Source organism: Oncorhynchus nerka, linkage group LG13 (genome assembly GCF_034236695.1).
Source record: "Oncorhynchus nerka isolate Pitt River linkage group LG13, Oner_Uvic_2.0, whole genome shotgun sequence".
NCBI lineage: Eukaryota > Metazoa > Chordata > Actinopteri > Salmoniformes > Salmonidae > Oncorhynchus > Oncorhynchus nerka.
The window spans coordinates 98409832-98437627 of record NC_088408.1 but is presented as its reverse complement, the minus strand read 5'-3'; the positions used below and the strand labels follow the sequence as shown (position 1 = coordinate 98437627).

Below are 27796 nucleotides of genomic sequence, written 5' to 3'. Positions count from 1 at the left end.
GTTATAAACAGCAGTGGTACTGTTATAAACAGTAGTGGTACTGTTATAAACAGCAGTGGTGGTACTGTTATAAACAGCAGTAGTGGTACTGTTATAAACAGCAGTGGTACTGTTATAAACAGTAGTGGTACTGTTATAAACAGCAGCAGTGGTACTGTTATAAACAACAGTGGTACTGTTATAAACAACAGTGGTGGTACTGTTATAAACAGCAGTGGTACTGTTATAAACAGCAGTGGTACTGTTATAAACAGCAGCAGTGGTACTGTTATAAACAGCAGTGGTACTGTTATAAACAGCAGTGGTACTGTTATAAACAGCAGTGGTACTGTTATAAACAACAGTGGTGGTACTGTTATAAACAACAGCAGTGGTACTGTTATAAACAGCAGTGGTACTGTTATAAACAGCAGTGGTACTGTTATAAACAGCAGTGGTACTGTTATAAACAACAGCAGTGGTACTGTTATAAACAGCAGTGGTACTGTTATAAACAGCAGTGGTACTGTTATAAACAGTAGTGGTACTGTTATAAACAGCAGTGGTACTGTTATAAACAGCAGTGGTACTGTTATAAACAGCAGTAGTGGTACTGTTATAAACAGCAGTGGTACTGTTATAAACAACAGCAGTGGTACTGTTATAAACAGTAGTGGTACTGTTATAAACAGCAGTGGTACTGTTATAAACAGCAGTGGTACTGTTATAAACAACAGTGGTACTGTTATAAACAGCAGTGGTACTGTTATAAACAACAGTGGTACTGTTATAAACAACAGTGGTACTGTTATAAACAACAGTGGTACTGTTATAAACAGCAGTAGTGGTACTGTTATAAACAGCAGTAGTGGTACTGTTATAAACAACAGTGGTACTGTTATAAACAGCAGTGGTACTGTTATAAACAACAGTGGTACTGTTATAAACAGCAGTGGTACTGTTATAAACAACAGTGGAACTGTTATAAACAGCAGTAGTGGTACTGTTATAAACAACAGTGGTACTGTTATAAACAGCAGTGGTACTGTTATAAACAACAGTGGTACTGTTATAAACAGCAGTGGTACTGTTATAAACAGCAGTGGTACTGTTATAAACAACAGTGGTGCTGTTATAAACAGCAGTGGTACTGTTATAAACAGCAGTGGTACTGTTATAAACAGCAGTGGTACTGTTATAAACAACAGCAGTGGTACTGTTATAAACAGCAGTGGTACTGTTATAAACAGCAGTGGTACTGTTATAAACAGCAGTGGTACTGTTATAAACAACAGCAGTGGTACTGTTATAAACAGCAGTAGTGGTACTGTTATAAACAGCAGTAGTGGTACTGTTATAAACAACAGCAGTGGTACTGTTATAAACAGCAGTGGTACTGTTATAAACAGCAGTGGTACTGTTATAAACAGTAGTGGTACTGTTATAAACAGCAGTGGTACTGTTATAAACAACAGTGGTACTGTTATAAACAACAGTGGTACTGTTATAAACAGCAGTAGTGGTACTGTTATAAACAGCAGTGGTACTGTTATAAACAGCAGTGGTACTGTTATAAACAGCAGTGGTACTGTTATAAACAACAGCAGTGGTACTGTTATAAACAGCAGTGGTACTGTTATAAACAGCAGTGGTACTGTTATAAACAGCAGTGGTACTGTTATAAACAACAGCAGTGGTACTGTTATAAACAGCAGTAGTGGTACTGTTATAAACAGCAGTAGTGGTACTGTTATAAACAACAGCAGTGGTACTGTTATAAACAGCAGTGGTACTGTTATAAACAGCAGTGGTACTGTTATAAACAGTAGTGGTACTGTTATAAACAGCAGTGGTACTGTTATAAACAGCAGTGGTACTGTTATAAACAACAGTGGTACTGTTATAAACAGCAGTGGTACTGTTATAAACAGCAGTGGTACTGTTATAAACAGCAGTGGTACTGTTATAAACAGCAGTGGTACTGTTATAAACAGCAGTGGTACTGTTATAAACAACAGTGGTACTGTTATAAACAGCAGTGGTACTGTTATAAACAGCAGTGGTACTGTTATAAACAGCAGTGGTACTGTTATAAACAACAGCAGTGGTACTGTTATAAACAGCAGTGGTACTGTTATAAACAGCAGCAGTGGTACTGTTATAAACAGCAGTAGTGGTACTGTTATAAACAGCAGTGGTACTGTTATAAACAGCAGTGGTACTGTTATAAACAGCAGTGGTACTGTTATAAACAGCAGTGGTACTGTTATAAACAGCAGTGGTACTGTTATAAACAGCAGTAGTGGTACTGTTATAAACAGTAGTGGTACTGTTATAAACAGCAGTGGTACTGTTATAAACAGCAGTGGTACTGTTATAAACAGCAGTGGTACTGTTATAAACAGCAGTGGTACTGTTATAAACAGCAGTAGTGGTACTGTTATAAACAGCAGTAGTACTGTTATAAACAGCAGTGGTACTGTTATAAACAACAGCAGTAGTACTGTTATAAACAGCAGTGGTACTGTTATAAACAGCAGTAGTGGTACTGTTATAAACAGTAGTGGTACTGTTATAAACAGCAGTGGTACTGTTATAAACAGCAGTGGTACTGTTATAAACAGCAGTGGTACTGTTATAAACAGCAGTGGTACTGTTATAAACAGCAGTAGTGGTACTGTTATAAACAGTAGTGGTACTGTTATAAACAGCAGTGGTACTGTTATAAACAGCAGTAGTGGTACTGTTATAAACAGCAGTGGTACTGTTATAAACAGCAGTGGTACTGTTATAAACAGCAGTAGTGGTACTGTTATAAACAACAGTGGTACTGTTATAAACAACAGTGGTACTGTTATAAACAGCAGTGGTACTGTTATAAACAGCAGCAGTGGTACTGTTATAAACAGCAGTAGTGGTACTGTTATAAACAGCAGTAGTGGTACTGTTATAAACAGCAGTGGTACTGTTATAAACAACAGTGGTACTGTTATAAACAGTAGTGGTACTGTTATAAACAACAGTGGTACTGTTATAAACAGCAGTGGTACTGTTATAAACAGCAGTGGTACTGTTATAAACAACAGTGGTACTGTTATAAACAACAGTGGTGGTACTGTTATAAACAGCAGTGGTACTGTTATAAACAGTAGTGGTACTGTTATAAACAACAGCAGTGGTACTGTTATACACAACAGCAGTGGTACTGTTATACACAACAACAGTGGTACTGTTATAAACAGCAGTGGTACTGTTATAAACAGCAGCAGTGGTACTGTTATAAACAGCAGCAGTGGTACTGTTATAAACAGCAGTGGTACTGTTATAAACAGCAGTGGTACTGTTATAAACAGCAGTGGTGGTACTGTTATAAACAGCAGTAGTGGTACTGTTATAAACAGCAGTGGTACTGTTATAAACAGTAGTGGTACTGTTATAAACAACAGCAGTGGTACTGTTATACACAACAGCAGTGGTACTGTTATACACAACAACAGTGGTACTGTTATAAACAGCAGTGGTACTGTTATAAACAGCAGTGGTACTGTTATAAACAGCAGCAGTGGTACTGTTATAAACAGCAGTAGTGGTACTGTTATAAACAGCAGTGGTACTGTTATAAACAGCAGTAGTGGTACTGTTATAAACAGCAGTGGTACTGTTATAAACAGTAGTGGTACTGTTATAAACAGCAGTGGTGGTACTGTTATAAACAGCAGTAGTGGTACTGTTATAAACAGCAGTGGTACTGTTATAAACAGTAGTGGTACTGTTATAAACAGCAGCAGTGGTACTGTTATAAACAACAGTGGTACTGTTATAAACAGCAGTGGTACTGTTATAAACAGCAGTGGTACTGTTATAAACAGCAGCAGTGGTACTGTTATAAACAGTAGTGGTACTGTTATAAACAACAGTGGTGGTACTGTTATAAACAGCAGTGGTACTGTTATAAACAGCAGTGGTACTGTTATAAACAGCAGTGGTACTGTTATAAACAACAGCAGTGGTACTGTTATAAACAGCAGTGGTACTGTTATAAACAGCAGTGGTACTGTTATAAACAGTAGTGGTACTGTTATAAACAGCAGTGGTACTGTTATAAACAGCAGTGGTACTGTTATAAACAGCAGTGGTACTGTTATAAACAGCAGTGGTACTGTTATAAACAACAGCAGTGGTACTGTTATAAACAGCAGTGGTACTGTTATAAACAGCAGTGGTACTGTTATAAACAGCAGTAGTGGTACTGTTATAAACAGCAGTGGTACTGTTATAAACAGCAGTGGTACTGTTATAAACAACAGCAGTGGTACTGTTATAAACAGCAGTGGTACTGTTATAAACAGCAGTGGTACTGTTATAAACAACAGCAGTGGTACTGTTATAAACAACAGCAGTGGTACTGTTATAAACAGCAGTGGTACTGTTATAAACAGCAGTGGTACTGTTATAAACAGCAGTGGTACTGTTATAAACAACAGCAGTGGTACTGTTATAAACAGCAGTGGTACTGTTATAAACAGCAGTGGTACTGTTATAAACAACAGCAGTGGTACTGTTATAAACAACAGCAGTGGTACTGTTATAAACAGCAGTGGTACTGTTATAAACAACAGCAGTGGTACTGTTATAAACAGCAGTGGTACTGTTATAAACAGCAGTGGTACTGTTATAAACAGCAGTGGTACTGTTATAAACAGCAGTAGTGGTACTGTTATAAACAACAGTGGTACTGTTATAAACAGCAGCAGTGGTACTGTTATAAACAGCAGTGGTACTGTTATAAACAACAGTGGTACTGTTATAAACAGCAGTGGTACTGTTATAAACAGCAGTGGTACTGTTATAAACAGCAGTGGTACTGTTATAAACAACAGCAGTGGTACTGTTATAAACAGCAGTGGTACTGTTATAAACAACAACAGTGGTACTGTTATAAACAACAGTGGTACTGTTATAAACAACAGTGGTACTGTTATAAACAACAGTGGTACTGTTATAAACAACAGTGGTACTGTTATAAACAGCAGCAGTGGTACTGTTATAAACAACAGTGGTACTGTTATAAACAGCAGTGGTACTGTTATAAACAACAGTGGTACTGTTATAAACAACAGTGGTACTGTTATAAACAGCAGTGGTACTGTTATAAACAGCAGTGGTACTGTTATAAACAGCAGTGGTACTGTTATAAACAGCAGTGGTGGTACTGTTATAAACAACAGTGGTACTGTTATAAACAGCAGCAGTGGTACTGTTATAAACAGCAGCAGTGGTACTGAGGTGCAGGTTCTGGTTCCAGTTCTACATCCATCTAAATGGACAAGATAACAGAAGAGAAGTCATAGGAAGTAATCCTTCTAAAACCACCATTGAAAACATCCTGTGGAGGAAACCAAGGCTGTGTATCCCAAATGGCACCCTATTCACTATGGGCACTGGTCAAAAGTAGTGCACTATAAAATAGGATAGAGTGTGATTTGGGATGCAAGCCAAGCAAACCAGTAGTAAGCCTGTGACATTCAAGTCAGCAGTAGTGGAACAATTGCAGCCTAAGGAAGAGCAGAGCAGCAGAGTTGAATTGACAAAAAGTTGCCTGCCGGGCCTGTGGAACAATAGCTCTTTTCTTTTGATTCTGCCAGGCAAAAATATATATATAATGCTTCGTGGCACGAGCAACTTCCCACCCCATCACCACTACCCTACTCCATCACACTACCCTACTCCATCACACTACCCTACTCCATCACACTACCCTACACCATCACACTAACCTACTCCATCACACTAACCTACTCCATCACACTACCCTACTCCATCACACTAACCACCCCACCCCATCACCACTACCCTACTCCATCACACTAACCACCCCATCACCACTACCCTACTCCATCACACTACCCTACTCCATCACACTACCCTACCCCATCACACTACCCTACTCCATCACACTACCCTACACCATCACACTACCCTACACCATCACACTACCCTACTCCATCACACTAACCTACTCCATCACACTAACCTACTCCATCACACTAACCACCCCACCCCCACTACCTTACCCCATCACACTACCCTACTCCATCACACTACCCTACTCCATCACACTACCTTACTCCATCACACTAACCACCCCATCACCACTACCCTACTCCATCACCACTACCTACTCCATCACACCCTAACCACCCCATCACCACTACCCTACTCCATCACACTAACCACCCCACCCCCACTACCTTACCCCATCACACTACCCTACTCCATCACACTACCCTACTCCATCACACTACCTTACTCCATCACACTAACCACCCCACCCCATCACCACTACCCTACTCCATCACACTACCCTACTCCATCACACTACCCTACTCCATCACACTACCTTACTTCATCACACTAACCCCCCCACTACCCTACTCCATCACACTACCCTATTCCATCACACTACCCTACACCATCACACTACCCTACTCCATCACACTACCCTACACCATCACACTAACCACCCCACCACCACTACCCTACTCCATCACCACTACCCTACACCATCACACTACCCTACACAATCACACTACCCTACACCATCACACTACCTTACTCCATCACACTACCTTACTCCATCACACTAACCCCCCCACCACATCACCACTACCCTACTCCATCACACTACCCTACACCATCACACTACCCTACACCATCACCACTACCCTACACCATCACACTACCCTACACCATCACACTAACCACCCCATCACCACTACCCTACTCCATCACACTAACCACCCCCACCCCCCACTACCTTACTCCATCACACTAACCACCCCACCCCATCACCACTACCCTACTCCATCACACTACCCTACTCCATCACACTACCTTACTTCATCACACTAACCCCCACACTACCCTACTCCATCACACTACCTTACTCCATCACACTAACCACCCCACCCCATCACCACTACCCTACTCCGTCACACTAACCACCACATCACCACTACCCTACTCCATCACACTAACCACCCCACCCCACAACCTTACTCCATCACACTAACCACCCCACCCCATCACCACTACCCTACTCCATCACACTACCCTACTCCATCACACTACCCTACACCATCACCAATACCCTACACCATCACACTACCCTACACCATCACACTAACCAACCCATCACCACTACCCTACTCCATCACACTAACCACCCCACCCCCACTACCTTACTCCATCACACTAACCACCCCACCCCATCACCACTACCCTACTCCATCACACTACCCTACTCCATCACACTACCCTACTCCATCACACTACCTTACTTCATCACACCCCCACACTACCTTACTTCATCACACTAACCCCCCACCCCCACTACCCTACTCCATCACACTACCCTATTCCATCACACTACCTTACTCCATCACACTAACCACCCCACCCCATCACCACTACCCTACTCCGTCACACTAACCACCCCATCACCACTACCCTACTCCATCACACTAACCACCCCACCCCCACTACCTTACTCCATCACACTAACCACCCCATCACCACTACCCTACTCCATCACACTACCCTACTCCATCACACTACCCTACTCCATCACACTAACCACCCCACCCCATCACCACTACCCTACTCCATCACACTACCCTACTCCATCACACTACCCTACTCCATCACACTACCTTACTTCATCACACTAACCCCCACCCCCTACCCTACTCCATCACACTACCCTATTCCATCACACTACCCTACACCATCACACTACCCTACTCCATCACACTACCCTACACCATCACACTAACCCCCCACCACATCACCACTACCCTACTCCATCACACTACCCTACACCATCACACTACCCTACACCATCACCACTACCCTACACCATCACACTACCCTACACCATCACACTACCCTACACCATCACACTAACCCCCACCCCATCACCACTACCCTACACCATCACACTACCCTACCCCATCACACTACCCTACTCCATCACACTACCCTACTCCATCACACTAACCCCCCACCCCATCACCACTACCCTACACCATCACACTACCTTACTCCATCACTACCTTACTCCATCACACTAACCCCCCACCCCATCACCACTACCCTACACCATCACACTACCTTACTCCATCACACTACCTTACTCCATCACACTAACCCCATCCCATCACCCCCATCACACTATCCCCCCACCCCATCACACTACCCTACTCCATCACACCCAGCCCATCACACTAACCCCCATCCCATCACACCCAGCCCAACACACTAACCCCCCCCACCTCATCACACTACTCCATCACACTACCCCACCCACACTATCACACTACCCCACCCACACTATCACACTACCCCACCCACACCATCACACTACCCTACTATATCACACTACCCCACCTACTCCATCACACTACCCTACTCCATCACACTACCCCACCCACCCATCACACTAAACCACCCTACCCACCCCATCACACTAACCCCCCACGCCCTGAAAGCTCTAGCACTAGTCTGGCTCCAACAGGCTAATCCAAGGTAAATATAACCAACTATGCTAATTAGCTCGGCTAATCCAAGGTAAATATAACAAACTAGGCTAATTAGCTAGGCTAATCCAAGGTAAATATAACCAACTATGCTAATTAGCTAGGCTAATCCAAGGTAAATATAACCAACTATGCTAATTAGCTAGGCTAATCCAAGGTAAATATAACCAACTAGGCTAATTAGCTAGGCTAATCCAAGGTAAATACAACCAACTATGCTAATTTGTTTGGCTAATCCAAGGTAAATATAACCAACTATGCTAATTAGCTAGGCTAATCTAAGGTAAATATAACCAACTATGCTAATTAGCTAGGCTAATCTAAGGTAAATATAACCAACTATGCTAATTAGCTAGGCTAATCTAAGGTAAATATAACCAACTAGGCTAATTAGCTAGGCTAATCCAAGGTAAATACAACCAACTATGCTAATTAGCTAGGCTAATCAAAGGTAAATATAACCAACTATGCTAATTAGCTAGGCTAATCCAAGGTAAATACAACCAACTAGGCTAATTAGCTAGGCTAATCCAAGGTAAATATAGCCATATGTTGAAGAACATTTTCTTAACATGATTTTCCTGTGTTTAATATATATTTCCACACTATGAGGTTGGAATAATACTGTGGAATTGTGAAAATTATGATAATGCCAACGCAATAAATTAGTTAATAGATCAATAAGAATTCCAAACCTCTTTGCCAATAACAGCTAGTTTTCCGTTTTCACCTCCCCACTCAGACCACTCACAGACAGTCCTAGTAACACTCTTGCTTGAGAAATTGCAGTTTGGTAAGAAGCTATTCTTGTTTCTTTTTGAGCATTTTCATTGAAAACCATCACGGTAAGATAATTATCTTTCCCCCCTGACCAGGTTGGCGGTGTTGGAGGACTGACTAACTTGTCTTTGTTAGATGTGCACTCTATTCCCTGTGTCTAATGTTCTCCTGGCCTCACAGTGAATTTCCATTCGGGGGACAATACCGTTTAAAAAAATAATGTGACTGTACCTCATCTCCCGAGGCCATGCGTTGGGTTAACTCCTTCAGGCTCCTCATCATCCTCTCGTCTCTGTAGTCGTAGGGGAATGTCTCTGTCCACTCCTGGAGCAGCTGGAGGATCCTGGGAGCCAACTTCCTGATCCTCATCTGAGAGATACACATACAAAATATACTCATGGTCATTTAAGTAACGCCCAAGTCTGTAAATTAATATATACATTAATCGTAGAGCAGAAACACTCAACTTCTATCTGCTAAATCAACTGATGTACGGTTGCAGGTTATGAAATATATTCATTAAGAAGTATAATAGCATAAAGGAGTACAGCTAACTTAGTACTATATAGGTAATAAAAAATAGCTAGTATAGTATAATTTAATCTAGCTAATAGAGCATAGCTGATAGAGTATAGTATAATACAATATAGCTAATTTTGTATAATACAATATAGCTAATTTTGTATAATACAATATAGCTAATTTTGTATAATACAATATAGCTAATATAAAATAGCTACTATAGTATAATATAATCTAGCTAAAAGAGTATAGTAAAAAATCATCTAGCTAATATAGCATAATATAATCAAGCTAATTGAGTATAGTGTAATAGAATATAGCTAGAGTATAGCATAATATAGCTAATAGAGTATAGTACGATATAACTAATATAGCATAGTATAATATAGCTAATAGAGTATAGTATAATATAGCCAATATAGTATAGTTTAATATAGCCAATATAATATAGTTTAATATAGCTAATATAGTATAGTTTAATATAGCTAATAGAGTATAGTATAATATAGCTAATATAGTATAGTTTAATATAGCCAATATAGTATAGTTTAATATAGCTAATAGAGTATAGTATAATATAGCCAATATAATATAGTTTAATATAGCTAATAGAGTATAGTATAATATAGCTAATAGCGTATAGTATAACAGGGCTAATAGCGTATAGTATAATATAGCTAATAGCGTATAGTATAATATAGCTAATAGAGTATAGTATAATATAGCTAATAGAGTATATTATAGTAGAATATAGCTAATAGGGTATAGTAGAATGTAGCTAATAGAGCATAGTATAGTATAATATAGCTAATAGAGTATAGTATAGTATAATATAGCTAATAGGGTATAGTATAATATAATATAGCTAATAGAGTATAGTATAATATAATATAGCTAATAGGGTATAGTATAGTATAATATAGCTAATAGAGTATAGTATAGTATAATATAGCTAATAGAGTATAATATAGCTAATATAGTATAGTATAATATAGCTAATAGAGTATAGTATAATATAGCCAATATAATATAGTTTAATATAGCTAATAAAGTATAGTATAGTATATTATAATATAGCTAATAGGGTATAGTATAATATAGCTAATAGAGTATAGTATAATATAGCCAATATAGTATAGTTTAATATAGCCAATATAGTATAGTTTAATATAGCTAATAAAGTATAGTATAATATAGCTAATAGGGTATAGTATAATATAGCTAATAAAGTATATAGTATAATATAGCTAATAGGGTATAGTATAATTTAGGTATAGTGTTACCTTGTCTGCCTGAGGGTCACTCAGTCGCTGCTGCTCCACACACAGGTGACACACCTTGGACATGAGCTCGTAGGGGTGGATAAATAGACGAGAGGAGAGCAGGAAGGTGAAAGAGTACTTCATCTGTGGAGAGAAGATTAAAGAGGGAGGGAGGTAGAGAGCGGCGGAGCAGAGGAATTAAGAGAGGTGTCAATAACTTTAAGGGAATACAGTGTTTTTTCTCCTTTTGTGGACACTGGTTAAAGACAAGAGAAAGAGACACGGTGAGAGAGTTAGACAGACAGACAGACAGACAGACAGACAGACAGACAGACAGGACAGACACAGACAGACACAGACACAGACAGACACAGACAGACACAGACAGACACAGACACAGACAGTGAGAGAGACACGACAGTGAGAGAGACACGACAGACAGAGACAGTGTTACTCACGTCAGGGTAGTAGTCCATACTAGGGACCAGGTGGTGTATGAGGGCCTCCAGTGAGCCCGACACAAGGGTGTTGTCACGGTAACACAGTCCTGCGTTACCGTATCCCTCCTCCTTGGTCTGGTTCGGACTCTGGTACAGGTTCTTATTATTGTAACCCCTGGAGACCAGCATGCCGGTCAGCAGTGGCGTCTGGGGCATGTTGTCCTGGGAGGAGGAAGAAGAAGAGGAAGGTTTAGAAACACATACACACCAATGGAGAGGTTGGAGGACAGGGTCACCCATTGGTGTGACAGGGTCAGGTGACCCATTGTCAGTGATGTATTGCTGAAAGTGAAAACAGAAGAGAGAGAGACTCTTCAGAACAACAGGCTTGTTCTACGCACTGTGATTACAATATGGGAAATTCCACGTGACGGAATTGGATGCTGAGACTCAGTTTTATTCCACTTCGTCTATGTACAAGGACTACTTTTAACAATTTACACTGTAAAATGTTTTTAAAACATTTACTGAAAGAACTGTGCAGATAAAATGTTTGTTAACATTCGGTTATTGAGCTACTGTAAGTGAGGATGGTTACAGTACATTGAAAGAGGAGGCTCATGGGTAGGATGCAGGGAGAAGTGACTAATTAGAGAGAAATTCAATTTTAATTTACAGGCTTTATTGGCATGGGAAACAACTTCTTTTTTTTTCACCTTTATTTAACCAGGTAGGCCAGTTGAGAACAAGTTGTTTATTTACAACTACGAACTGGCCAAGATAAAGCAAAACAACACAGAGTTACACATGGGATAAACAAACGTACAGTCAATAACACAATAAAAAAAAATCTGTATACAGTGTGTGCAAATGAAGTAAGGAGGTAGACAATAAATAGGCCAACAGTGGCGAAGTAATTACAATTTAGCAATTTACACTGAAGTGATATATGTGCAGATGAGGATGTGCAAGTAGAAATACTGGTGTGCAAAAGAGCAGAAACAAAAAACAAATATGACGATGAGGTAGATTGGTTGGGCTATTTACAGATGGGCTATGTACAGCTGCTGTGATCGGTTAGTTGCTCTGACAGCTGAGAAAGAAAGAAAGAAAGAAAGAAAGATAGATAGATAGATAGATAGATAGATGGGCTGTTTACAGATAGGCTAAGTACAGGTGCAGTGATCTGTAAAATGCTCTGACAGCTGGTGCTTAAAGCTAGTGAGGGAAATAAAAGACTCCAACTTCAGTGATTTTTGCAATTCGTTGGCAGCAGAGAACTGGAAGGAAAGGCAGCCAAAGGAGGTGTTGGCTTTGGGGGTTACCAGAGAAATATTCCTGCTGGAGCGAGTGCTACAGGTGGGTGTTGCTATGGTGACCAGTGAGCTGAGATAAGGCGGAGCTTTACCTAGCAAAGACTTATGGATGACCTGGAGCCAGTGGGTTTGGCGAGAAACCAACCAACGAGAGTGTACAGGTCACAGTGGTGGGTAGTATATGAGGCTTTGGTGACAAAACGATGGCACTGTGATAGACTGCATATCCAATTAGCTAAGTAGAGTGTTGGAGGCTATTTTATAAATGACATCCCCGAAGTCAAGGATCGGTAGGATAGTCAGTTTTACGAGGGTAAGTTTGGCAGCATGAGTGAAGGAAGCTTTGTTGCGAAATAGGAAGCCAATTTTAGATTTAACTTTGGACTGGAGATGCTTAATGTGAGTCTGGAAGGAGAGTTTACAGTCTAGCCAGACACCTAGATATTTATAGTTGTCCACATATTCTAAGTCAGAACCGTCCAGAGTAGTGATGCTAGTCGGGCAGGCAGGTGCGGGCAGCGATTGGTTGAAGAGCATGCATTTAGTTTTACTAGCATTTAAGAGCAGTTGGAGGCCACGGAAGGAGTGTTGTATGGCGTTGAAGCTCGTTTGGAGGTTTGTTAACACAGTGCCCAAAGAAGGGCCAGAAGTATACAGAATGATGTCGTCTGCGTAGAGGTGGATCAGAGAATCACCAGCAGCAAGAGTGACATCATTAATATATACAGAGAAAAGGAGTTGGCCCGAGAATTGAACCCTGTGGCACCCCCATTGAGACTGCCAGAGTCCGGACAACAGGCCCTCCGATTTGACACACTGAATTCTATCTGAGAAATAGTTATTGAACCAGTTTACATTGCCAAAGTACGTGAAATAGATAATAAACTAAAGTGAAATAAACAAAATAAAATTAACAGTAAACATTACACTCACAAAATTTCCAAATGTCATATTATGTCTATAAGCAGTGTTGTAATGACGTGAAAATGGTTAAAGTACAAAACATAAAAATAAATAAACATAAATATGGGTTGTATTTACAGAGGTGTTTGTTCTTCACTGGTTGACCTTTTCTCGTGGCAACAGGTCACAAATCTTGCTGCTGTGATGTAACACTGTGGTATTTCACCCAGTAGATATGGGAGTTTATCAAAATTGGAATTGTTTTAAAATTCTTTGTGGATCTGTGTAATCTGAGGGAAATATGTGTCTCTAATATGGTCATACATTGGGCAGGAGGTTAAGAAGTGCAGCTCAGTTTCCACCTCATTTTGTGGGCAGTGAGCACATAGCCTGTCTTCTCTTGAGAGCCATGTCTGCCTACGGCAGCCTTTCTCAATAGCAAGGCTATGCTCACAGAGTCTGTACATAGTCACTTAATTTTGCGTCAGTCACAGTGGTCAGGTATTCTGCTTCTGTGTACTCTCTGTTTAGGGCCAAATAGCATTCTAGTTTGTTCTGTTTTTTTGTCAATTCCAATGTGTCAAGTAATTATCTTTTTGGGTTGGGTCTAATTGTGTTGCTGTCCTGGGGCTCTGCTTGTGTTTGTGAACAGAGCCCCAGGGCCAGTTTGCTTAGGGGACTCTTCTCCAGGTTCATCTCTCTGTGGGTGATGGCTTTGTTATGGAAGGTTTGGGAATCACATCCTTTTAGGTGATCTCTCTCCGTGCATTTAGTTTTCAACGTCTCTTTTCTGGATTTTGATCATTAGCGGGTATCGGCCTAATTCTGCATGCTTTATATTGTACACTGAGGATCTCTCCCTCCCTCCCTCCAGAGCATTCATTATCAATGTACTGATAGAGTCAGGGGATATGATGAAAAAAACAACCAAACCTACACCAAGGCACATGTTATTGACCTAAAATAATAAACCAACCCAGTTTCTGGTTCCCCACCCGCCGCCTCAACAACACAGTGTATCCATTCACAGTCAACTTTATGACAAACAATAATGAGGCTAGTTCTAAAAACAGGAACTTCTAATTTCACACCAATTTCTCCACACACACACACACATGAAATGTGTGAGACTCTCAGGGAGAGTGTACACTGTGAGAGTGTATTGTTCTGATTGGCCACAGGGCAACACTGCCCTATGACCCTACTTATCTGTTTCCACTGCTGGCGCACACACACACACACACACACACACACACACACCCTGGTGATGACTGCATTGACTAATTCCCACTGAGAGGCCATGTGAGTCTACAGTGCATTCAGAAAGTGTTCAGACCCCTTGACCTTTTTCCACATGTTTCATTAGAGCATCATTCTAAAATGGATTAAAATCATCACTCATCAATCTACACACAATACTCCATAATGACATCACAATACCCCATAATGACATCACAATACCCCATAATGACATCACAATACCCCATAATGACATCACGATACTCCATAATGACATCACAATACTCCGTAATGACATCACAATACTCTATAATGACATCACAATACCCCATAATGACATTACAATACCCCATAATGACATCACAATACTCCATAATGACAAAGCAAGTACAGGTTTTTTAGACATTTGTGCAAATCTATTAAAATGTACATAAGTATTCAGACTCTTTACTCAGTACTTTGTTAAAGTACTGAGTGATTACAGAAAGAAAGAAAGAAAGAAAGAAAGATAGATAGATAGATAGATAGATAGTTGGCAGTGATTACAGCCTTGAGTCTTCTTGGGTTTAACGCTACAAGCTTGGCACACCTGTATTTGGAGAGTTTCTCCCATTCTTCTCTGCAGTTCCTCTCAAGCTCTGTCAGGTTGGGTGGGGAGTGTCGCTGCACAGCTATTTTCAGGTCTCTCCAGAGATGTTTGATCGGGTTCAAGTCCGGGCTCTGGCTGGGCCACTCAAGGACATTTAGAGACTTGTCCCGAAGCCACTCCTGCGTTGTTTTGGCTGTGTGCTTCGGGTCGCTGTCATGTTGGAAGGTGAACCTTCACCCCAGTCTGAGGTCCTGAGCGCTGTGGAGCAGGTTTTCATCAAGGAGCTCTCTATACTTCACTCTGTTAATCTTTTCCTTGATCCTGACTAGTCTCCCAGGCACTATCGCTGAAAAACATCCCCACAGCATGATGCTGCCACCACCATGCTTCACCGTAGGGATGATGCCAGGTTTCCTCCAGACGTGACTGTTACGTTCCCCAGTTCCTGTGTTGTGGTTTGTTTGTGTGTGTCTTTCAGGAAATGGTTTCCAGAGAGCTTACTTAATGTCCTGAGTTAGTTTGTTGCTCAGAGAGCTTCTTTAATGTCCTGAGTTAGTTTGTTGCTCAGAGAGCTTCTTTAATGTCCTGAGTTAGTTTGTTGCTCAGAGAGCTTCTTTAATGTCCTGAGTTAGTTTGTTGCTCAGAGAGCTTCTTTAATGTCCTGAGTTATTTCTCAGTTTTTGTTGTGAAGTAGTTTGTAATATTCTGTTTCATTTGTTCCCAGGGGGGAAGGAGAATGCACCTAGGGAGTGCTTAGGCAAGAGGCCCGCGGGCATACATATACCCGTAGTATATTCACTGTCTAGGCACACTAGGTAAGACCTGGGCGGACCACCCCCTGTATTTTGGTTAGGGCACCAGGTGGTGCTAAGTTAGGTAAGTAGTGGGTAGGCAGGTAAGATAGTAAATATCAAATCCCGCCTCTCCTTTCTTTGGTTCCGTCCAGCCCCTTTTCCCCATATTACCGTGTGACGGAATACATTCCATGTAACTCGCACCTACAGTCACATACCTCTTTACCTCCACCTACAGTCCCATACCTCTTTACCTCCACCTACAGTCCCATACCTCTTTACCTCCACCTACAGTCCCATACCTCTTTACCTCCACCTACAGTCCCATACCTCTTTACCTCCACCTCCAGTCCCATACCTCTTTACCTCCACCTCCAGTCCCATACCTCTTTACCTCCACCTACAGTCACATACCTCTTTACCTCCACCTACAGTCACATACCTCTTTACCTCCACCTACAGCCACATACCTCTTTACCTCCACCTACAGCCACATAACTCTTTACCTCCACCTACAGCCACATACCTCTTTACCTCCACCTACAGCCACATACCTCTTTACCTCCACCTACAGCCACATACCTCTTTACCTCCACCTACAGTCACATACCTCTTTACCTCCACCTACAGCCACATACCTCTTTACCTCCACCTACAGTCACATACCTCTTTACCTCCACCTACAGTCACATACCTCTTTACCTCCACCTACAGCCACATACCTCTTTACCTCCACCTACAGTCACATACCTCTTTACCTCCACCTACAGTCACATACCTCTATACCTCCACCTACAATCCCATACCTCTTTACCTCCACCTACAGTCACATACCTCTATACCTCCACCTACAATCCCATACCTCTTTACCTCCACCTACAGTCACATACCTCTTTAACTCCATGGGGAGTTGAGTTGTAGCAGGGTGTTAAGTAGCAGGCGTACGTAACAGTGACGCTTGGCATTCAGGTCAAAGAGTTCAATCGTGGTTTTATCAGACCAGAGAATCTTGTTTCTCATGGTCTGAGAGTCCAGCCCAAGCGGGCTGTCATGTACCTTTTACTGAGGAGTGTCTTCCGTCTGGCCATTCTACCATAAAGGCTTGATTGGTGGAGGGCTGCGGGACACAGTTGTCCTTCTGGAAGGTTCTTCCATCTCCACAGAGGAACTCTGGAGCTCTGTCAGAGTGACCATCGGGTTCTTGGTCACCTCCCTGACCAAGGTCCTTCACATCGATTTCTCAGTTTGGCCGGGCGGCCAGCTCTAGGATGAGGCTTGGTATTTACAAACTTTTCCATTGAATGATGGAGGCCACTGTGTTCTTGGGGACCTTCAATGCTGCAGAAATGTTTTGGTACCCTTCCCCAGATCTGTGCCTCGACACAATCCTGGCTCAGAGCTCTATGGACAATTTGAGTCTCATAGCAAATGGTCTGAATACTAACGTTAATAAGGTATTTCTGTTTATAGTTTTAATACGTAAAAAAAATACTGTTGTGTTATTTAGTGAGAGACTGTGTGTGCGATGTTATTGAGTGTGTGTGCGATGCTATTGAGTGAGAGACTGTGTGTGCGATGTTATTGAGTGTGTGTGCGATGCTATTGAGTGAGAGACTGTGTGTGCGATGCTATTGAGTGTGTGTGCGATGCTATTGAGTGAGAGACTGTGTGTGCGATGTTATTGAGTGAGAGACTGTGTGTGCGATGCTATTGAGTGAGAGACTGTGTGTGCGATGTTATTGAGTGTGTGTGCGATGTTATTGAGTGTGTGTGCGATGCTATTGAGTGAGAGACTGTGTGTGCGATGTTATTGAGTGTGTGTGCGATGTTATTGAGTGAGAGACTGTTGTGTGCGATGTTATTGAGTGTGTGTGCGATGTTATTGAGTGAGAGACTGTGTGTGCGATGTTATTGAGTGTGTGTGCGATGTTATTGAGTGAGAGACTGTGTGTGCGATGTTATTGAGTGAGACTGTTGTGTGCGATGTTATTGAGTGTGTGTGCGATGTTATTGAGTGAGAGACTGTGTTATTGAGTGTTGTGCGATGTTATTGAGTGAGAGACTGTGTGTGCGATGTTATTGAGTCTGTGTGCGATGCTATTGAGTGAGAGACTGTGTGTGCGATGTTATTGAGTGTGTGTGCGATGTTATTGAGTGAGACTGTTGTGTGCGATGTTATTGAGTGTGTGTGCGATGTTATTGAGTGTGTGTGCGATGCTATTGAGTGAGAGACTGTGTGTGCGATGTTATTGAGTGAGAGACTGTGTGTGCGATGTTATTGAGTCTGTGTGCGATGCTATTGAGTGAGAGACTGTGTGTGCGATGTTATTGAGTGTGTGTGCGATGTTATTGAGTGAGTGTGTGTGTGTGATGTTATTGTGTGAGAGACTGTGTGTGTGTGATGTTATTGAGTGTGTGTGTGCGATGCTATTGAGTGAGAAACTGTGTGTGTGTGATGTTATTGTGTGACGTTATTGTGTGTGTGTGTGTGTGATGTTATTGAGTGTGTGTGTGTGCATGTGTGTGTGTGTGTGTGATTGCCCCTTTGACTGTTTATCTGCCCTTCCTCTCAGGGATTCTAAGCTGAGTCTCAATCACCTGACTGCAGTGATATGCCAACACACACCTTCTCTGTACCAGGGACTCCATCACAAATGCCAGCCAAGCAGACTGGGGCGGCAGGGTAGCCTAGTGGTTAGAGTGTTGCACTAGTAACGGAAAGGTTGCAAGTTCATATCCCTGAGCTGAAAAGGTACAAATCTGACGTTCTGCCCGTGAACAGGCAGTTAACCCCACTGTTCCTAGGCCGTCATTGTAAATAAGAATTTGTTCTTAACTGACTTGCCTAGTTAAATAAAGATCAAATAAAGACTGCTGGAGTCTCCTATCCCAGGAAATAGTATTCTCCCTTGGGCACTACACAATGGGGTCTTTGACTGGACAGGCACACACCATATCCTTTATTCAGAGTAGCATAATGATTTACACACACAGAGAAGTCAGAGCCTGTGTGTTTGTTGTACCAGGTGTCTCACGGTGAGAGGGAGATCATGAGACAGAGTGAGAGATGAAACAACTCACAGAGAGACTTGAGATTCACCATAAAGCCTAGATTCAATGAATACATCTTTTATTTTAACCAAGATTCATAACACACAATCTACATTTTCATGGTATTAAATGATACAGAGATCGGTGGATTTTATTTTTTAACGTGACCCAGTCTGTAGATTCATTCCATACAATTAAAATGACTAAGCGACATCATGAAACGCCACACTCTGAGGTCCTGTCTAATGGACCAGAGGTTTCTCTCTCAGTCCCTTGTGTCCATAACAGCCTCTGCCAAAACAAATGCATGTGTGTATGAATGTGTGCGAAGTGCAAGACTGCACACGCTCACACACACACAATCTCACACAGGACACACACTCACACAGGACACACACAGGACACACACTCAAACAGGACACACACGCTCACACAGGACACACGCTCACACAGGACACACGCTCACACACACTCACACAGGACACACACTCACAAACACTCACACAGGACACACACTCACACAAGCCTCCATGGATGGAAAGATTAGGGACGCTTAAATAGTCTGCTCTGCCCCCCCATCCTGAAACATTTTCTCCTCTCCTTCCTTATCTTCTCTCCTCCTCCTCCATCCCCTCCTCTCCTCCCCCTTCTCCTCCTCCCTCTTCTCCTCTCCTTCTCTCCTCCCCTCCCCTCCTCTCTTCTCTCCTCCTCTCTTCCCCTCCTCTCTCCTCTCCCCTCCCCTCCTCTCTCCCTCTCTCCTCTCTCCCCTCTCCCCTTCTCTCTCCTCCCCTCCTCTCCTCTCTTCTCTCCTCTCCTCCCCTCCTCTCTTCACCTCTTCTCTCCCCCTCTTCTCTCCTCCTCTCCTCTCCTCCTCTCCTACCCTCCCCTCTCCTCTCCTCTCCTCCCTCCTCCCCTCCTCCCTCTTCCCCCTCTTCCCTCTCCTTCTCTCCTCCCCTCCTCTCCTCTCTCTCTCCTCTCCTCCCCTCCTCTCTCCCCCTCTTCTCTCCTCCTCTCCTCTCCTCCTCTCCTACCCTCCTCTCTCTTCCCCTCTCCTCTCCTCTCCTCCTCTCCTCTCCTCCCCTCCCCTCCTCTCTTCTCCCTGGCTGAAGTAGATGGCAGCTGCAGCCTGAACAACTGCTTTAATCCTAGAAAAGTGTCAAACAAAGCGAGAGACGTTTATACGAAGCGAGAACCTCCAGATGTCAAGAGCTACGTTCCAAGTGGCACCTTATTCCCTATACAGTGCGTTACTTACCCTATGGACCCTGGTCAACAGTAGTGCACTATGTAGGGAATAGGGTGCCATTTGGGACGCATTCAAAGTGTACACGAGCCACATGTCAACTCCTCAGCTGAAGGAGCACGCTGATGGTGGTTTGGTTCAGCTCCTGGCTGGGTGATAGAGGAACCAAAAACTAAAGACCAGATTGGTTATTATGGAGGTTGTGTACAACCACACTGGCTGTGTGGTTGTGATTGTGACCTCACTGGCTGTGTGGTTGTAATTGTGACCTCACTGGCTGTGTGGTTGTAATTGTGACCTCACTGGCTGTGTGGTTGTGATTGTAACCTCACTGGCTGTGTGGTTGTGATTGTGACCTCACTGGCTGTGTGGTTGTGACTGTGATCTCACTGTCTGTGTGGTTGTAATTGTGACCTCACTGGCTGTGTGGTTGTAATTGTGACCTCACTGGCTGTGTGGTTGTGACTGTGATCTCACTGTCTGTGTGGTTGTGATTGTGACCTCAATGGCTGTGTGGTTGTGATTGTGACCTCACTGGCTATGTGATTGTGACTGTGACCTCACTGGCTATGTGGTTGTGACTGTGATCTCACTGGCTATGTGATTGTAACCTCACTGTCTGTGTGGTTGTGATTGTGACCTCACTGTCTGTGTGGTTGTGACTGTGACCTCACTGTCTGTGTGGTTGTGACTGTGACCTCACTGGCTGTGTGGTTGTGACTGTGACCTCACTGGCTGTGTGGTTGTGACTGTGACCTCACTGTCTGTGTGGTTGTGACTGTGACCTCACTGGCTGTGTGGTTGTGACTGTGATCTCACTGGCTGTGTGGTTGTGACTGTGACCTCACTGTCTGTGTGATTGTGACCTCACTGTCTGTGTGGTTGTGACTGTGACCTCACTGTCTGTGTGGTTGTAACTGTGACCTCACTGTCTGTGTGGTTGTAACTGTGACCTCACTGACTGTGTGGTTGTGACTGTGACCTCACTGTCTGTGTGGTTGTGACTGTGATCTCACTGTCTGTGTGGTTGTGACTTTGACCTCACTGTCTGTGTGGTTGTGACCGTGATCTCACTGTCTGTGTGGTTGTGACCGTGATCTCACTGTCTGTGTGGTTGTGACCGTGATCTCACTGTCTGTGTGGTTGTGACCGTGACCTCACTGTCTGTGTGGTTGTGACCGTGACCTCACTGTCTGTGTGGTTGTGACTGTGACCTCACTGTCTGTGTGGTTGTGACTGTGACCTCCCTGTCTGTGTGGTTGTGACTGTGACCTCACTGTCTGTGTGGTTGTGACTGTGACCTCACTGTCTGTGTGGTTGTGATTGTAACCTCACTGTCTGTGTGATTGTGATCTCACTGTCTGTGTGGTTGTGACTGTGACCTCACTGTCTGTGTGGTTGTGACTGTGACCTCACTGTCTGTGTGGTTGTGATTGTAACCTCACTGTCTGTGTGATTGTGATCTCACTGTCTGTGTGGTTGTGACTGTGACCTCACTGTCTGTGTGGTTGTGACTGTGATCTCACTGTCTGTGTGGTTGTGACTGTGACCTCACTGTCTGTGTGGTTGTGACTGTGACCTCACTGTCTGTGTGGTTGTGACTGTGACCTCACTGGCTATGTGGTTGTGATTGTGACCTCACTGTCTGTGTGGTTGTGACTGTGACCTCACTGTCTGTGTGGTTGTGATTGTAACCCCACTGTCTGTGTGACTGTGACCTCACTGGCTATGTGGTTGTGATTGTGACCTCACTGTCTGTGTGGTTGTGATCTCACTGTCTGTGTGGTTGTGACTGTGACCTCACTGTCTGTGTGGTTGTGACTGTGATCTCACTGTCTGTGTGGTTGTGACTGTGACCTCACTGTCTGTGTGGTTGTGATTGTGACCTCACTGTCTGTGTGGTTGTGACTGTGATCTCACTGTCTGTGTGGTTGTGACTGTGACCTCACTGTCTGTGTGGTTATGATTGTAACCTCACTGTCTGTGTGGTTGTGACTGTGACCTCACTGTCTGTGTGATTGTGACCTCACTGTCTGTGTGGTTGTGACTGTGATCTCACTGTCTGTGTGGTTGTGACTGTGACCTCACTGTCTGTGTGATTGTGACCTCACTGTCTGTGTGGTTGTGACTGTGATCTCACTGTCTGTGTGGTTGTGACTGTGACCTCACTGTCTGTGTGATTGTGACCTCACTGTCTGTGTGATTGTGACCTCACTGTCTGTGTGGTTGTGACTGTGACCTCACTGTCTGTGTGGTTGTGACTGTGACCTCACTGGCTGTGTGGTTGTGACTGTGACCTCACTGTCTGTGTGGTTGTGATTGTAACCTCACTGTCTGTGTGGTTGTGACTGTGATCTCACTGTCTGTGTGGTTGTGACTGTGACCTCACTGTCTGTGTGGTTATGATTGTAACCTCACTGTCTGTGTGGTTGTGACTGTGACCTCACTGGCTGTGTGGTTGTGACTGTGACCTCACTGGCTGTGTGGTTGTGACTGTGACCTCACTGGCTGTGTGGTTGTGACTGTGATCTCACTGTCTGTGTGGTTGTGACTGTGACCTCACTGTCTGTGTGGTTGTGATTGTGACCTCACTGGCTGTGTGGTTGTGACTGTGACCTCACTGGCTGTGTGGTTGTGACTGTGACCTCACTGGCTGTGTGGTTGTGATTGTGATCTCACTGTCTGTGTGATTGTGACCTCACTGTCTGTGTGATTGTGATTGTGACCTCACTGGCTGTGTGGTTGTGACTGTAACCTCACTGGCTGTGTGGCCATCTGTTTTTAAGCACTACGATGAGGAAAACCATATCAACAGAGGTATTCTTCAATAATTAAACCATTACCCCCAAAAGCTTTATTTAACAAGGTAAAACAGGAACACATTCCCATGTACAATGACTTCCTGAATGAGAATGACAGTAATCATCTCTTTAAATACCACATGTATCATTACCCTACATTCACACCAACACCAATCTGTCCCCAGTCATTCATTGGCTCTCTTATTAATAACACCAATCTGTCCCCAGTCATTCATTGGCTCTCTTATTAATAACACCAATCTGTACCCAGTCATTCATTGGCTCTCTTATTAATAACACCAATCTGTACCCAGTCATTCATTGGCTCTCTTATTAATAACACCAATCTGTACCCAGTCATTCATTGGCTCTCTTATTAATAACACCAATCTGTACCCAGTCATTCATTGGCTCTCTTATTAATAACACCAATCTGTACCCAGTCATTCATTGGCTCTCTTATTAATAACACCAATCTGTACCCAGTCATTCATTGGCTCTCTTATTAATAACACCAATCTGTACCCAGTCATTCATTGGCTCTCTTATTAATAACACTACACTGACAACTCATCATCACATGCCAAGTCACTCCTCTGGGTGACTAGTGCAAAACACACACACACACACTTGGTCGATAACCTAAAGTCAAGATATCTGCAGTGTAGTTTAGAGCACGAGGGGGACTTTCTCCCTACGCTGAAACTAGTGGACACTTCTGCAAATAAGACAGAAAAAAATATGTTTTACCAACATGCGACAGAGAGCCAGACACAGATGGGAGATGGAAAGTTATGATCACACACATTAATTCCATGTATTCCTTGTCATGAATGTTTCAGGCCTGATATAGAAGCCATGGCATGCCAATAATAGCCCCCCCCCAAAGTAATAATAGCCCCCTCCAAAGTAATAATACCCCCAAGTAATAATAGCCCCCTCCAAAGTAATAATACCCCCTCCAAAGTAATAATACCCCCTCCAAAGTAATAATATCCCCCCCAAAGTAATAATAGCCCCCAAAGTAATAATACCCCCCTCCAAAGTAATAATACCCCCTCCAAAGTAATAATACCCACCCCCCAAGTATTGCAGGATGAAATCTCTTGACGCACCATCGTTTTTGAAACGTCCAAATGTTTTTTAAACAAGCAATACAAGAATAATATGGCAACTACTGTATAAAGAATAACAACATAATATTAATAATTTATAGTTCTATAATTTATAATTAATAACTACTAATAGGCCTCCAACTTAAAGCTCAGATACACTGGTAGGATAGTCTGCCGACAGTATGTAGCACCTCGCGACACCGGCGGCAGTCAATCTCTTTTGTGTTCACACAGCAAAGACCTTGGAGTCGTCAGTCACTCGGCCTTGTTAAAATACTCCAAGCCAGAAGGTGGCAGTAGCGTTGTTTAGCAATGCATATCTTCTGTGCGTATTGCTTATGGTCTAGATTCCAAGCTGTCTGCGCTAATGTTGCTATTTTGTAGAAAATCCTTGTTGTTACTTGCCAGATGGCCACAGCTAGATAACTACCTGGCAAGATGATGAAGAAACAATTTAATTAACTCTACAGCCTTATTCTTAACTGGATAAAAAAAAATCCCCTCATCAATCTACACACAATACCCCATAACGACAAAGCAAAAACAGGTTTTTCGATATTTTTGCAAATTCATTAAAAAAAGAATAAAATGACATATCACATTTGCATAAGTATTCAGACCCTTTACTCAGTACTTTGTTGAAGCACCTTTGGGGTATGACGCTACAAGCTTGGCACACCTGTATTTGGGGTGTTTCTCCTATTCTTCTCTGAAGATCCTCTCAAGCTCTGTCAGGTTGGGTGGGGAGTGTCACTGAACAGCTATTTTCAGGTCTCTCCAGAGATGTTCGATCGGGTTCAAGTCCGGGCTCTGGCTGGGCCACTCAAGGACATTGAGACTTGTCCTGAAGCCACTCCTGCGTTGTCTTGGCTGTGTGCTTAGGGTCGCTGTCATGTGGAAGGTGAACCTTCGCCCCCAAGCTGAGGTCCTGAGCGCTCTGGAAGCACAGATCTAAAGGATCTGTGCTTTGCTCTGTTCATCTTTCCCTCGATCCTGACTAGTCTCCCAGTCCCTTCCACTGAAAAACATCCCCACAGCATGATGCTGCCACCCCCATGCTTCACCGTAGGGATGGTGCCAGGTTTCCTCCAGATGTGACACTTGGCATTCAGGCCAAAGAGTTCAATTGTGGTTTCATCAGATCAGAGAATCTTGTTTCTCATGGTCTGAGAGTCCTTTAGGTGCCTTTTGGCAAACTCCAAGCGGGCTGTCATGTGCCTTTTTCTGAGGAGTAGCTTCTGTCTGGCCACTCTACCATAAAGGCCTGATTGGTGGAGTGCTGCAGAGATGGTTGTTCTTCTGGAAGGTTCTCCCATCTCCACAGAGGAACTCTGGAGCTCTGTCAGAGTGACCATCGGGTTCTTGGTCACCTCCCTGACCAAGGCCCTTCTCCCCCAATTTCTCATTTTGGCCTGTAGGCCAGCTCTAGGAATGGTTCCAAATGTCTTTCATTTAAGAATGATGGAGATCACTGTGTTCTTGGGGACCTTCAATGCTGTAGATCTTTTTTGGTACCCTTCCCCAGATCTGTTCCTGTCTCAGAGCTCTACGTACAATTCCTTCGACCTCATGGCTTGGTTTTCGCTCTGACAACTGTGGGACCTTTTATATAGACAGGTGTGTGCCTTTCCAAATCATGTCCAATCAAATGAATTTACCACAGGTGGACTCCAATCAAGTTGTAGAAACATCTTAAGGATGATCGACGGAAACAGGATGTACTGTACTGTTCTATAGAGAAGTCAGCCAGACAGACAACCCATACTGTACTGTTCTATAGAGAAGTCAGCCAGACAACCCATACTGTACTGTTCTATAAAGAAGTCAGCCAGACAACCCATACTGTACTGTTCTATAGAGAAGTCAGCCAGACAACAACCCATACTGTACTGTTCTATAGAGAAGTCAGCCAGACAACCCATACTGTACTGTTCTATAGAGAAGTCAGCCAGACAACCCATACTGTACTGTTCTATAGAGAAGTCAGCCAGACAACAACCCATACTGTACTGTTCTATAGAGAAGTCAGCCAGACAACAACCCATACTGTACTGTTCTATAGAGAAGTCAGCCAGACAACAACCCATGTACTGTTCTATAGAGAAGTCAGCCAGACAACAACCCATACTGTACTGTTCTATAGAGAAGTCAGCCAGACAACAACCCATACTGTACTGTTCTATAGAGAAGTCAGCCAGACAACAACCCATACTGTACTGTTCTATAGAGAAGTCAGCCAGACAACAACCCATACTGTACTGTTCTATAGAGAAGTCAGCCAGACAACAACCCATACTGTACTGTTCTATAGAGAAGTCAGCCAGACAACAACCCATACTGTACTGTTCTATAGAGAAGTCAGCCAGACAACAACCCATACTGTACTGTTCTATAGAGAAGTCAGCCAGACAACCCATACTGTACTGTTCTATAGAGAAGTCAGCCAGACAACAACCCATACTGTACTGTTCTATAGAGAAGTCAGCCAGACAACCCATACTGTACTGTTCTATAGAGAAGTCAGCCAGACAACAACCCATACTGTACTGTTCTATAGAGAAGTCAGCCAGACAACAACCCATACTGTACTGTTCTATAGAGAAGTCAGCCAGACAACAACCCATACTGTACTGTTCTATAGAGAAGTCAGCCAGACAACAACCCATACTGTACTGTTCTATAGAGAAGTCAGCCAGACAACAACCCATACTGTACTGTTCTATAGAGAAGTCAGCCAGACAACCCATACTGTACTGTTCTATAGAGAAGTCAGCCAGACAACAACCCATACTGTACTGTTCTATAGAGAAGTCAGCCAGACAACAACCCATACTGTACTGTTCTATAGAGAAGTCAGCCAGACAACAACCCATACTGTACTGTTCTATAGAGAAGTCAGCCAGACAACAACCCATACTGTACTGTTCTATAGAGAAGTCAGCCAGACAACAACCCATACTGTACTGTTCTATAGAGAAGTCAGCCAGACAACAACCCATACTGTACTGTTCTATAGAGAAGTCAGCCAGACAACAACCCATACTGTACTGTTCTATAGAGAAGTCAGCCAGACAACAACCCATACTGTACTGTTCTATAGAGAAGTCAGCCAGACAACAACCCATACTGTACTGTTCTATAGAGAAGTCAGCCAGACAACAACCC

At 43.1% G+C, this 27796-nt stretch overlaps 1 protein-coding gene across 3 annotated transcripts in view; it reads right to left on the bottom strand.

Annotated features, from left to right (window-relative positions):
- Nucleotides 1–27796, bottom strand: part of LOC115127952 (ras-GEF domain-containing family member 1B-A-like) — a 97183-nt gene that overhangs the window by 66918 nt on the left and 2469 nt on the right. For all 3 annotated transcript variants that reach the window (XM_065026898.1, XM_065026899.1, XM_065026897.1), the window contains exons 2-4: nucleotides 11599–11802; nucleotides 11162–11284; nucleotides 9588–9725 (exon numbers count right to left, since the gene is read on the bottom strand). In XM_065026898.1, the coding sequence (XP_064882970.1) occupies nucleotides 9588–9725; nucleotides 11162–11284; nucleotides 11599–11796 (459 nt within the window). In that variant the 5' untranslated portion in view covers nucleotides 11797–11802. The remainder of the gene's footprint in view (nucleotides 1–9587; nucleotides 9726–11161; nucleotides 11285–11598; nucleotides 11803–27796) is intronic.